The 13,426-nt window shown below is 39.7% G+C and overlaps 1 protein-coding gene across 7 annotated transcripts in view; it reads right to left on the bottom strand.

Moving 5' to 3' along the window:
- The window catches only part of NT5C2 (5'-nucleotidase, cytosolic II), a 112,119-nt gene that overhangs the window by 45,639 nt on the left and 53,054 nt on the right, over positions 1–13,426 (bottom strand). For 6 of the 7 annotated variants that reach the window (XM_017851721.1, XM_017851720.1, XM_017851722.1 and 3 more), the window contains one exon: positions 5,219–5,292. In XM_017851721.1, the coding sequence (XP_017707210.1) occupies positions 5,219–5,292 (74 nt within the window). Of the gene's footprint in view, positions 1–5,218; positions 5,293–12,766; positions 12,823–13,426 lie in introns of those variants that run through there. The other variant, XM_017851723.1, reaches the window with a different exon arrangement.

The raw sequence follows: 13,426 nt of genomic DNA, 5'->3' as shown, positions 1-13,426 counted from the left end.
TTTTTAGTAGAGACGGGGTTTCACCGTGTTAGCCAGGATGGTCTCGAGCTCCTGACCTCATGATCCGCCCATCTCAGCCTCCCAAAGTGCTGGGATTCCAGGCTTGAGCCACCGCGCCCGGCCTGGTGGAAGAAATTTCTAAGTAGCAAAGCATTCAAGAGGTGCCTTGGGTGCTGTTAAAGTCATTCAGTTTTATAAGGGAAGCAGAGCATAAAAATTTGCAGCCTGACAATGCAACAGAAAAGAAAACTCATTTTCTGAGAAGAAATTCAAGCCCTGCATGGAAATCTGCATAAGTAACGAAGAGCCTAATGTTAATCACCAAGACAATGGGGAAAATGTCTCCAGGGCATGTCAGAGTTCTTCATGGCAGCCCCTTCCATCACAGGCCAGGAGGCCTCAGAGGAAAAAGTAGTTTGATGGGCCAGGCCCAGGCTCCCCATGCTGTGTGCAGCCTAGCGACTTGGTGCCCTGAGTGCCAGCCGCCCCTGCCATGGCTGAAAGGGGCCAATGCAGAGCGGGGGCCATGGCTTCAGAGGTTACAGGCCTCAAGCCTTGGCACCTTCTATGGGGTGTTGAGCCTGCGAGTGCACAGAAGTCAACAAGTGCGGTTTAGGAACCTCCACCTATATTTCAGAGGATGTATGGAAATGCCTGGATGTCCAGGCAGAAGTTTACTGCCAGGGTGGGGCTCTCATGGAAAACCTCTGCTAAGGCAGTTCAGAAGGGAAATGTCAGAGCCCCCACACAGAGTCCCTACTGGGGCACTGCCTAGTGGAGCTATGAGAAGAGGGTCACCATCCTCCAGACCCCAGAATAATAGATCCACTGATAGCTTGCACCGTGCACCTGGAAAAGCCACAAACACTCAACACCAGCCCGTGAAAGCAGCTGGGAGGGAAGCTGTACCCTGCAAAGCCACAGAAGTGGAGCAGCTCAAAACCATGGGAATCCACCTCTTGCATCAGCGAGACCTGGATGTGAGACACAGGGTCAAAAGAGATCATTTTGGAGCTTTAAGATTTGACTGCCCCACTGGATTTCAAACTTGCATGGGCCTGCACCCTCTTTGTTTTGGCCAATTTCTCCCATTTGAAATGGCTGTATTTACTCAATGCCTGTGTCCCCACTGTATCTAGGAAGTAATTAACTTGCTTTTGATTTTACAGGTTGATAGGCAGAAGGGACTTGCCTTATTTCAGATGAGATACTGGACTGTGAACTTTTTTTAGTTAATGCTGAAATGAGTTAAGACTTTGGGGGACTGTTGGGAAGGCATGATTGGTTTTGAAATGTGAGGACAAGAGATTTAGGAGGGACCAGGGGCAGAATGATATGGTTTGGCTGTGTCCCCACCCAAATCTCATCTTGAATTTCCACATGTTGTGGGAGGGAACCAGTGGGAGATAACTGAATCATGGGGATGGGTCTTTTAAACCTTGCTGTTCCTGTGATGGTGAATAAGTCTCATGAGATCTGATGGTTTTAAAAAGGGGAACTTCCCTGAACCATCTCTCTTCTCCTGTCTGCTGCCATGTGAGACATGCCTTTCACCTTCTGCCACGATGATGCGGCTTCCCTAGCCACGTGGAACTGTAAGTCCATGAAACCTCTTTCTGGTAGGGCTCAGTGGCTCACACTTGTAATCCCAGCACTTTGGGAGGCCAAAACAGGCAGATCACCTGAGGTCAGGAGTTCCAGACCAGCCTGGCCAACATAATGAAACCCCGACTGCCCCCTGCGTCTCTACTAAAAATACAAAAATTAGCCGTGCATGGTAGCTGGCACCTGTAATCCCTGCTACTCGGGAGGCTGAGGCAGGATAATCACTTGAACCCAGGATGCGGAGGCTGCAGTGAGCTGAGACTGCACCACTGCACTCCAGCCTGGGTGACAGAGTGAGACTCCATCTCAAACAAAACAAAACAAGACAAAAATCTCTTTTGTAAATTGCCCAGTCGCAGGTATGTCTTTATCAGCAGAGTGAAAACAGACTAACACACTATATGTTTCTATTTATATGAAAATTTCGATAAATTGTCATTATCCAAAATGATAATTTTAACATTATATGCCTATACATATATGCATGCTTAGGTCTGAATCTTGGTTCAGGTACATCATAACTAAATGTCCTGGGACCAAGTGCTTAATCTCAGTCATATGTAAAATGAAGATGATAGTAGTAACTGCTTCAAAGAGTTTCTGTAAATATTAAGTAACAGATATTCACATAACAGAATCCATGTGTTAAATGAGATAATCTATATAAAGCACTTGGAACAGGTCCTGGCATATAATAAGTACTTAATAAATGTTAACAGTTACTGTTAAATATACACAAAGTATATTTGTGTGTAGACTAGGAGAAAGCATTAAAATATGAAGTGGCATTGCAAAAACCAAAAAGAATAAATCACAAGGTGCATTCAAGTTTAGAGACAGATTCAGTTAATTTTTTTTTTTTGAAACACGGTCTCACTCTGTTGCCCAGGCTGGAGTGCAGTGGCACCATCTCGGCTCACTGCAACCTCTGCCTCCCTGGTTCATGCGATTCTCCCACCTCAGCCTCCTGACCAGCTGAGACTATAGGCGAGTACCACTATACCCAGCTAATTTTTGTATTTTTTGGTAGAGACGGGGTTTCACCATGTTGGGCAGGCTGGTCTCAAACTCCTGTCAAGTAATCCGCCCACCTCAGTCTCCCAAAGTGCTGGGATTATAGACATGAGCCACCGCGCAAGGCCGATTCAGTGACCTTTTCAATATACAAGATAGTTTATTTTTTCATTATTCTGTGGGAATATACAATCATCTCAGTTTTCAGTAACAAAATGTGCCAGGCACATTATAGATTCTCAATAAATACTTACTGAATTGAACTATTTCAATGTAATGAGATTGTCGTAATAACCAAGGGAAAAATGTTTGTCACTTTTTGACACTATTAACTTCTATTTCTGCTTTAGATAATCTCTTTCAGCTACCAAATTATCTCACCATTCCTTTCTCTAGAGAGCTAGAATTCTTGAAAGAAGAGACTATAGGATTTTCTCCCCATTTGAACAGCAAGATCTACATTGAGAAAGTAGACTGCTTTCCCCTGCTTTCTGACAAGTACTCCTAAAAGTGCCTGTGACCAATCAAAAAACATTAAATGCTGCAAAAATAAGCTTAAGGCAATAGAAAAACAAATAAATGACAAAAGAGTATGGAGGGAAGAGAAAATTCAAATCAGGAACTGTGTATATTTTAATGTATTATTTGTTGGTAAAAAAAATCATGGCCATATCTATGTGGCAAGTACCCCATAATTTCATTTTGAACATGTATTATTCATTTACATTTGTAGCCTAAATTGAACATCAAACTGCGATTTCTCTAATTTGAGATGGACAAATTAGCACTGTTATATTAATAGTTCCTGAGAAGTGTCTTTATACATTTTAAGGTTTTTGTGTAAAGACAAAATTTTTAAGAGACAATTTCTGAAAGATTCTGTCAGTTTCACACACACGTGCAAGCACATATGCTCAACTTGATCCCACCTCCCCACTACTTCTTAAATTAAATGCATTTTCATGAGATTGAAAATATTTTACTAAGTTCTGGAAAGATGTTATAACTATTGATTAATACATTGACTCAAATGTATCTTAGAGAAGGAAGGGAAAAACAGCACAGTGCTGGTGGTAAGGGCTATAGGATAATGAATAAAGCTAATGGTTCTAGTTTTTTGTTTGTTTGGTTGGTTGGTTGGTTGGTTGGTTTCAGAAGCTATATAATTTATTTAATAAAAAAGGATGTGGAAACTTAAACACAAAGTTTACACAAATAGAAGACCGTAAGATGGTACCCAATGTCCCACATCCTAAGGACAAAACATGCTGATGAAAACATCTACACAGACTAAGGATTCTACAAGTTAAAAAAGAAGTTCATCTTTCCCATGTTTGTCATGGGGTTTCAGTGACTTCTTGCCCAGTCCTCCATCTAATTGCAGCTAACCATTGGGAAGACTGGCTAAATTCCTGCATATACCCTAAGTACAGAAAAGCAAGTCTAGTACATCTCTGAGTTTTTTGGGTTTTGTTGTTTTTTTTAAGTTCTGGGATATGTGCGCAGAACATGCAGGTTACATAGGTATACACGTACCATGGTTTGCTGCACATATAAACCCGTCATCTAGGTTTTAAGCCCTGCATGCATTAGGTGTTTGTCCTAATGCTCTCCCTCCCTTTGCCTCCCACCCCCGGACAAGCCCCAGTGTGTGATGTTCCCCTCCCCGTGTTCATGTGTTCTCAATGTTCAACTCCTACTTATAAGTAAGAATATGCAGTGTTCGGTTTTCGGTTCCTGTGCAGTTTGCTGAGAATGACGGCTTCCAGCTTCATCCATGTCCCTGCAAAGGACACAAACTCATTCTTTCTTATGGCTGCGGCTCTAGTTTTTTAAAAGCCTTATACGTATTATGTGTGCAATCATTTAAATGGAAAATGAACACATTTCCCATCTGTGTTAATAACAACATATTGTCTGGGCGTGGTGGCTCACGCCTGTAATCCCAGCACTTTGGGAGGCCAAGCCAGGTGGATCACCTGAGGTCAGGAGTTCGAGATCAGCCAGGCCAACATGGTGAAATCCCATCTCTACTAAAAATACAAAATTTAGCCGAGTATGATGGCGCACACCTGTAATCCCAGCTACCTGGGAGGCTGAGGAAGGAAACTCGCTCGAACCCAGGAGGTGGAGGTTGCAGTGAGCCCAAATCGCACCATTGCACTCCAGCCTGGAAGACAAGAGTGAAACTCCATCTCAAAAAAAAAAGTAACATTAAAATTTTTAACTGATACAAGTTTATCTGTGGCAAAGTAAGAGATACAAAATCTCATACCTAAAGAATGGCTAAGAGTAAAAGTCAAAAATGCCCAAATATATGTATCAATGTATGATTTTACCATATTATTTCTTACCAGGATCTCTAAAAGAGTAAAATTTAATACTTTTTCTATCTATGTGTGCAAACTCATGAGCCAAATCTCAAGGATATCTGATAATTTCAATATTCATAAATCTTAGTGGAAGCAATCTGATAATAAAAGCTTCTGGCAGCCAAATACATGATTAAGTTAGCAAATGTTAATTGAATTGCCTACTGTGAACCCACTGTGTTATACCCAAAGCAGCAGTTCTTAAGCAATCAGAAATTGCTACTCACCAGCAAGGGTATAATCCATATCAAAACCAAAACACTTTATCTTTTCCATGGCTAAACTTCGGTTCACAAACACCCTATAGAAAATAATAAAAAATAATATCTCAACATTGGAAAATAAATTCTCAAGTTTAATAAAGTTATTTGGCTATTTTTCTAGGTTTTCTCATTTATTTATTTTTCCAACTGATTTTTTAAACTTTTAAAATTATATATTAGGATGTATAACATAACATGCTGTTTGATATACTTATCTTGATACACATATACACAGTGAAATGATTAATACAGTCAAACAAATTAACATACTCATTATCCCATATAGTTATCTTTACTTCTTTTTTCTTTTTTTTTGTGGTACAAAGTACTTAAAATCTATTGTCTTGACAAATTACCAGTACATAATACAATATTATTAAATATAGCCCTCATGCTGTACATTAGGCATTCATCCAACATAACTGCAACTTTGTACCCTCTGATCTACATCTTTCCATCCTTCCCCCACATTGTTTTGTTTTTGTTTTTTGAGGCAGTCACTCTGTCACCCAGGCTGGAGTGCAGTGGTGCAATCATGACTCACTGCAGCCTCAGCCTCCTAGGCTCAGGAGATCCTCTCACCTCAGCCTCCCAAGCAGCAGGAACTATAGACACACATCACCTAGCCTGGATAATTTTTTAATTTTTTGTAGAGACAGAGGCTCACCTATGTTGCTCAGGCTGGTCTTCAACTCCTGGCTCAAGCAACCCTCCCACCTCGGCCTCTCAAAGTCCTGGGATTACAGACATGAGCCACCACGCCTGGCCTCCAATCACTGTTTTGCTCTTTGTTTCTATGGTTTCCTTTTTTGATTGTTTTTTTAGATTCCACATGTGAAATCATGCAGTATTCTTTGGTGTATCTGGCTTATTTCACTTAGCATAATGTCTTCTAGGTTCATCAATGGTGTTGCAAACAGTAGAATCTCCTTTTTTAAGGCTGAATATTCCATTGTGTGTATATATACCATAATTTCCTTATCCATTCAGCCCATCAACAGATACTTTGTTATTTTCCATCTCCTGGCTACTCTAATGTTGCAATGAACATGGGAGTGCAGATAGCTTTACAAAGTGGTGATTTTACTTCCTTTGGGAATATAACTAGAAGACCTGCTGGGTAATATGGCAGCTCTATTTTCAATTTGTTTAGGAAGCTCTACAGCATTTTCCACGGTGGCTGCATCAGTTTACATTGCCACCAACAGTGTACAAAGATTTCCTTTTCACTGCATCCTTGCCAACATTTATTTCTTACCTTTTTGATAAAAGGCATTCTAATAGGTATGAGATGATAACTCATGGTGGTTTTGATTTGCACTCCCCCTGATGATTAATGATGTTAAGCACCTTTTCAAACACCTGTTAGCCATTTGCACGTTTGCTTTGGAGAAATGTCTATGCAGGTCCTTTGCCCATTTTTGGGTTATTCCTTTTATGGTTACTGTTTGAGGTCCTCATATATTTCAGATATTAATCCCTTATCAGATATATGGTTCGCAAACAGTTTCTGCCAATCCATAGGCTGCCTTTTTACTTTGCTGTTTCTCCTTTGCTGTGCAGGAGCTTTTTAGTTTGAGGTAGTCCCACTTGTTTTTGCCTTTGTTACCTGTGCTTTTGGTGTCCTAAACAAAAAAAATCACTGCCAAGACCAATGTCAAGAAGCTTTTCCTTTGTTTTCTTTTAGACCTTCTCATTTAAATACCAATATTAAAATCCATAAAAATTATTCAAGGCCGGGAGCAGTGGCTCACACCTGTAATCCCAGCATTTTGGGAGGCCAAGGCAGGCAGATGGCTTCAGCTCAAGAGTTCAAGACCAGCCTAGGTAACATGGTGAGACCCCAATTCTACAAAAAATACAGAAATCAGCTGGGGATGGTGGTGTGCACCTGTGGTCCCAGCTACTTGGGAGGCTGAGGTAGGAGGATTGCTTGAGTCTAAGAGATCAAGGCTATAGTGAGTCAAGATCACACCACTGAACTCCAGCCTGGGTGGGAGAGTGAGACCCTGTTTCCAAAAAACATAACAAATAAATTAAAAATTTAAAATATTATCCAAGTCTTTCCTATACAGAAAATGAAATCAGATATTATACAAAAATATACAGATTTGTGTATTGTGTCCTGGCATTAAAAATGCCATGTATTCAAGATTTCAAAGAAGACGCTCTCCTTTCCAAGTCTGAACCCATAAAATAAGATTACTTTTGGGATTTTATAACTCATTCACTTATTAATTTATAATTTATTTAATAAACAAGTAATTTAAAGCCCACTGAAGATATATAGATTCATTAAATAAATAGCTACTATTATACCCAGATACTGTGATTAAACAAAAGACTGTATCAGCCCTCATGAAACTTATATTGTAATTTACTCTCTTTATCCTTGAGGAACTCAGCCTACTAGAAGGGAGACTTTTAAGTAATTTCAGCAATTCAGTAAGTACTATAAAATCACATGGAGGAGAGAGTACCAGTTGTTTAGAGAGGTCAGGAAGAAATGTTTGAACTGAATCTTAATCAATCAGTAGTTTTCCAGTAGGAAAACGCAAGAAAGGCAATGCAGGCAAAATAACCAAGCACGGAAAAGGTTTACAGTAAACTACAGATCATTTATTGTGGCTGGAGTTGAGAAGCTTTCTTTGATTTTGCTTCTGTTTGTTTTCACAGAAACAGGTTTTCCAGGGGCAAGCATGGGGAAGGAGCAATAAAAGCTATGGAAGGTTAGCAGGGGTCAAAATCATGAAAATTTTGTAAGCCACATTAGGGAATTTGGACTTTATCCTGCATTTAAGACCAAAATATCAGATTTTAAGGAAATGAAATAATCAGAAAGATCACTATGAAGACATAGGAAAAACTGAACATATAATAATATGGTAGATCATCAGCATGATGGTCTTTCAGGGTAAGTTTTAATCATCTTTAAAAATAAGGGCCAGATGTAGTGGCTCACGCCTGTAATCCCAGTACTTTACAAGGCAGGCAGATCGCTTGAGCACAGGAGTTCGAGACTAGCCTAGGCAACATGTCAAAACCCCATCTCCACAAAAAATACCAAAAAAAAAGCTAGGTGTGGTGGTGCATGCCTGAAGTCCTAGTTACTCGGGAAGCTGAAGTGGGATCTCCTGAGCCTCAGAGGCAGAAGCTGCAACGAGCTGAGATTGTACCACTGCACTCTAGCCTGGGTGACAGAGTGAGATCCTGCCACAAACAGGAAAAAAAGCAAGAAGAAAAGAAAGGAAGAGCCAGGCGCGGTGGCTTATGCCTGTAATTCCAGCACTTTGGGAGGCTGAGGTGGGCGAATCACGAGGTCAGGAGTTCAAGACCCGACTGGCCAACATGGTGAAACCCTGTCTCTACTAAAAATACAAAAATTAGCTGGGCATGGTGGCGCATTCCTGTAATCCCAGCTATTCAGGAGGCTGAGACAGGAGAATTGCTTGAGCCTGGACCCAGGAGGCAGAGGTTGCAGTGAGCCGAGATTGCGTCACTGCACTCCAGCCTGGGCTACAGAGCAAGACTCCGTCAAAAAAAAAAAAAAAGAAAAGAAAAGAAAAGAAAGGAGGAAAGGGAAAGGAAAGGGAAAAGAAAGAAAATAAGGTTATCCTTTCCACCTGATCCTCAGCTTGGTAGCCAAAGTTAAAACTTCATGGCTTCTCCTCTTCTGACCAAACCTTTTCTTTGCCTTCATTTCATAAGTAACTATAAGAAATTCGAATGATATAGATCAGTGGATCTCAAAACTGCAGTGTACATCAAAATCACAATCACCTAAGTAACTTATTAAAAACAAAAAGCGGCCGGGCGCGGTGGCTCAAGCCTGTAATCCCAGCACTTTGGGAGGCCGAGACGGGCGAATCACGAGGTCAGGAGATCGAAACCATCCTGGCTAACACGGTGAAACCCCGTCTCTACTAAAATACAAAAAAATTAGCCGGGCGAGGTGGCGGGCGCCTGTAGTCCCAGCTACTCGGGAGGCTGAGGCAGGAGAATGGCGTGAACCCGGGAGGCGGAGCTTGCGGTGACCTGAGATCCGGCCACGGCACTCCAGCCTGGGGCAGAGCGAGACTCTGCCTCAAAAAAAAAAAAAAAGCTTGGGCTGGGCTCCCCATCAGTGATCTAGGTCAATGGTCTCCAAAGAAGAGTAGCTGCACTAAGGGATGCAAAAGCCTCCACTGGGATACAAAAAGAAAATATCAGATCTTCTATTGATATTTACCTCACCATTTAAAAATGCCTAATTTGTATATATATGTTTCTTATTTATTTTCAAGACATAGTCTTACTATGTTGCCCAGGCTGGAGTGCAGCGGTGTGATAATGGCTCACTGCAGCCCCAACCTCCCAGGCTCATGTTATCCTCCTACCTCAGCTTCAACCTCCCAAGTAGCTGGGACCATAGGTACACACCACCATGTCCAGCTATTTTTCTTTTCCTTTTTTTTTGTAGAGACAGCCTTGGAGACTTTTTTAAAAAGGAGTTTGAGACAACCAAGAGTGGTGGCTCACGCCTATAATCCCAGCACTTTGGGAGGCCAAGGTGGGAGGACTGTTTGAGCCCAGGAGTCTGAGACCAGCCTGGGCAATATAGTGAGACCCTATCTCTACAAAAAAATAAAAAATTACCCAGGCAGAGTGGCACATGCCTGTAGTCTCAGCTACTCAGGAGGCTGAGGCAGGAAGATCACATGAGCCCAGGAGGTCAAAGCTGCAGTGAACTGAGACCGTGCCAGTGCACTCTAGCTTGGGCAACAGAGCAAGACCCTGTCTCAAACAAAGAAACAAAAAACACCCTCCAACCTCCAGCCCCCAAACATATCACCTTCTAATATTTCATCAAATATCACCCCACTATTATTGATAAAAGCATCTGCTTTATTATATTTTCCCAGTTACATAAATCCTTTTGAAAGTACAACAGGGATAAAAGACAAAATAATGGTTGTAACTCTAGAAACTAAATGTTACTACTGAAGGCTTTTCAAACAGATTCTTAATTGAAGCTAGAGAGCCAACTGGATCAAAGCCTTGATCAGGCCCTAACAGCTGACATGCCTAAAATATTCCATGGGAATACAAGCAGGAATGGATTGGGGACGATTTTTTCCCTTGTGATACAATCCAGGATAGAAGTATGTGGAACCACATAATAAAAGAAACAGCTTCGACTCTCATAGAAGAAAGATGCTAGCTGGCTTCAGGCACAGCTAACATTACAGGAAAAAAGAGATTTTGCTGCTAATGTCACTCAATCAGTGCTTAAGAAACTGTCAACAGTCCCAGCCAAATACCAGTTTCTTTCTTTGTTAGAAAAGACATTAAGCTTGTACTGTCATGAAAATCTATCAAATCACATATGTATATTTTTAAGGATTCAAGGATTATAATGTACCTTTATTATCTATGTAAACTCAAGGAATAATATATTTCAGGAATATGAAAATCTAGTTTTGTCAAAATAATAATTGGTAAATATCCATCAAATGCACTTCTCATCTCTTTAACCTAGTCACATTAACTATTCAATCAACACACTTATTGTCTACTATAAAGCAGATACCATTTTGTGACATATGTCATAGAGGCTGTTCTTTAGGGAGCAGAAAGAGCTAGGACAGATTTTTTAAGAGTCTAAAATTAGGAAATAAGATGTTTTCCTATGAAGTTCTACCAAATATCCTTTATCTTTCCATTTTCATTCAAAATAAGTGCTCTAACCACAAAAGCAATTCCTGAACTTAGAAATAATCACTCCTGTCTCCCCCTCAATTCATTTCTATTATGTTTATAAAAATAAAAAGCCTCACATATATTCTCATCTTTCCTTTTCTTTCCCTAATTTAGGCTACAAAACATGAGGGGAGGGACAATGTGGAATTAAATCTAATTTGTTGTATGCATATCTAAAGTGCATAAGCAAAGCTATAATGGCAAAATAGAACAGCTGTATTATAGAGAACTGCAATAAGCCAAATATAGTTATTTGGCTATACATGCCACAGTTTACAAAGATAATAAACATCCAAATCCTTAAAGTATGCACTGACTTCAGCACAGAGGCAGCCTTAAAGCATGAAATATCATGTCTCCAGGATACAGTCTTCAAGAGAAATGAATCTCCTGGTCTCAAAGTAGTGACTACTCTTCACTGAGGTTATAGCAAAACAAAGTGTTAGGTACTATATCAACTAAAAGGTACTATATCAATTACAAGGCTGGCCCACTGCCCCATCATACATTTCAAAACAAAAAGATTTATCTGTTTGAGGAATCCAAAAATTTCTACTGGTTTCAGGACCTTGACTGTACCTTTGCCAATGCCAGTTTACTGTGTCACATTTCTAAATTATTAACGAGTGGAACATACTCCACCCCTGTGTTCAAGAGTTTGAACATATCTGAGAAATTAACTTCCTGAAGCTTGCTTTTAAAAAAGCACAAACTTGCCACCCTAGAAAGCATGACTAAACTAAGCATCCAATCTTAAAGCACAATTAATCAGCAATTCCAACATACTAAGTCTTTTGTAAGTTGCAGATTTGAGCATTAACAAGAAAAACAATCTCTAGGTGACAGGAACACTATAAAACCAAGCACAGACTTCAATATAAAGACAAATGTAACAGCTTTTATTATGATATTCCACAGCAGTTACGACATTAAACTTGAATAAATTCTATCCAAGTTAATATAAATATTAACCGTAAGAAATAGAGCCATTAATATAATGTGCTTTATAAACAGGAATATTCTCACACTTAAGTAACACGAACATGCAATTTATTGAATTTGAAATTTTGTAAATAGCAATCTTAATGGTTTTGAGATTTAACTTGCAATTCAAAGCAGTATTACCTCATCTGTTACTGGTTGCCGTTTTGAAAAGTATAAAACTATCTGAGTCAACTAGTTCTTAAAGTCACATAACAAAATTCTTCGTAAAGTCCCTAGTATAGTTTTTTTGTGACTTAACTTCAAGAAGTTTAGCCTGAATCGGGCCCCTCAAAACCATGTGTCTTCGGAGACAGTGCTGGAGAAAACACCTCTGTGTCTAATTTAACTTGTCACTGGATATCACTGTTGCTCCGCACAAATCCATTTGGAATAGAATTTCTTTGGCAATGATGAACTTTATCTGTAACTCCTCCCCTTGCCTAGGAGTCACAATTTCCTGGCCAAGTGCCCAATGACAGTTAGTCCAACAACAAATGAGACTAAGGATTCAAGTATAAAATCTTCTTGGGCATCTGTTTTCCTTATGGGCTTGCATAATTAGACATTGAAAATTTGCTACAATCAAGAAAAGAAAAAGTTACAAGTGCTTTTTGAGAGGGCAAATTGAAATTATGAACTAAAAAGTACATGTCTGTATATATGCATATTTTTACTTAATAGAAAATGCTATAATGTGGTTTTTTGTTGAAAACCCAACCTCCAAACTAGTTCCTATTTCTGCTACGGGCAATCCCATTTTCCCACTCAAGCTTAAAATCTAGTTATTACCTTTTGATTCTTTCCTCTTCTTCAAATCCACATCCAATCATCTCATGTGCCTTCATTTAAATTACCAAACGTCTCTGGAATCCAATCTTCCATTCAATTCACAGTGCTAACAACATGTCCAGGTCCTCATTAGTCCAACAATCATCTCCCAATTGCTCTGCCCTCACACTAATGCCAAATTAATTGCTTTGAAGTAGTGCTACTTAAAGCATGGTCCACAGACCAATGCTAGCTTATGAACATTTGTTACTAACTCATGACATGACACATACAGAAATTTTAAGCATTTAGAAACTTTTATAGTAATTTGACAGAGAAATTTTGTTTGTTGAATGTAGCAATAAAAAAGGTAGGCTTACACTGTGTCTTCATTTTCCTTGAGTTATTTTTATTTTATAAATGTGTCCATTTGAAACAGATTGGAAAAAAGTTGTTTATAAACTGGTCCTCCCTCACACATAGTTTGTGTCCTAAAGCCCTGATCCAATCATATCACTCTCTTAAGAACTTTTAGTCATCGCTCACTACCTCCCCAATTAATAAATTGCAAATTCTTGGATCTTCAAGTTCAAAATCTTTCACCATTTTGTGAAAATCAGTTTGATCTTACATTGTGCCACATCATGTACCTTTGGCTGTAGTAAACAAAGTGAGCTACTT

The sequence above is a fragment of the Rhinopithecus bieti genome, unplaced genomic scaffold (genome assembly GCF_001698545.2).
Source record: "Rhinopithecus bieti isolate Rb0 unplaced genomic scaffold, ASM169854v2 scaffold_31787, whole genome shotgun sequence".
In the NCBI taxonomy this organism is placed as follows: Eukaryota; Metazoa; Chordata; class Mammalia; order Primates; family Cercopithecidae; genus Rhinopithecus; species Rhinopithecus bieti.
Note: the sequence above shows the minus strand (reverse complement) of the source record. Positions and strands in the feature narration are given on the sequence as shown.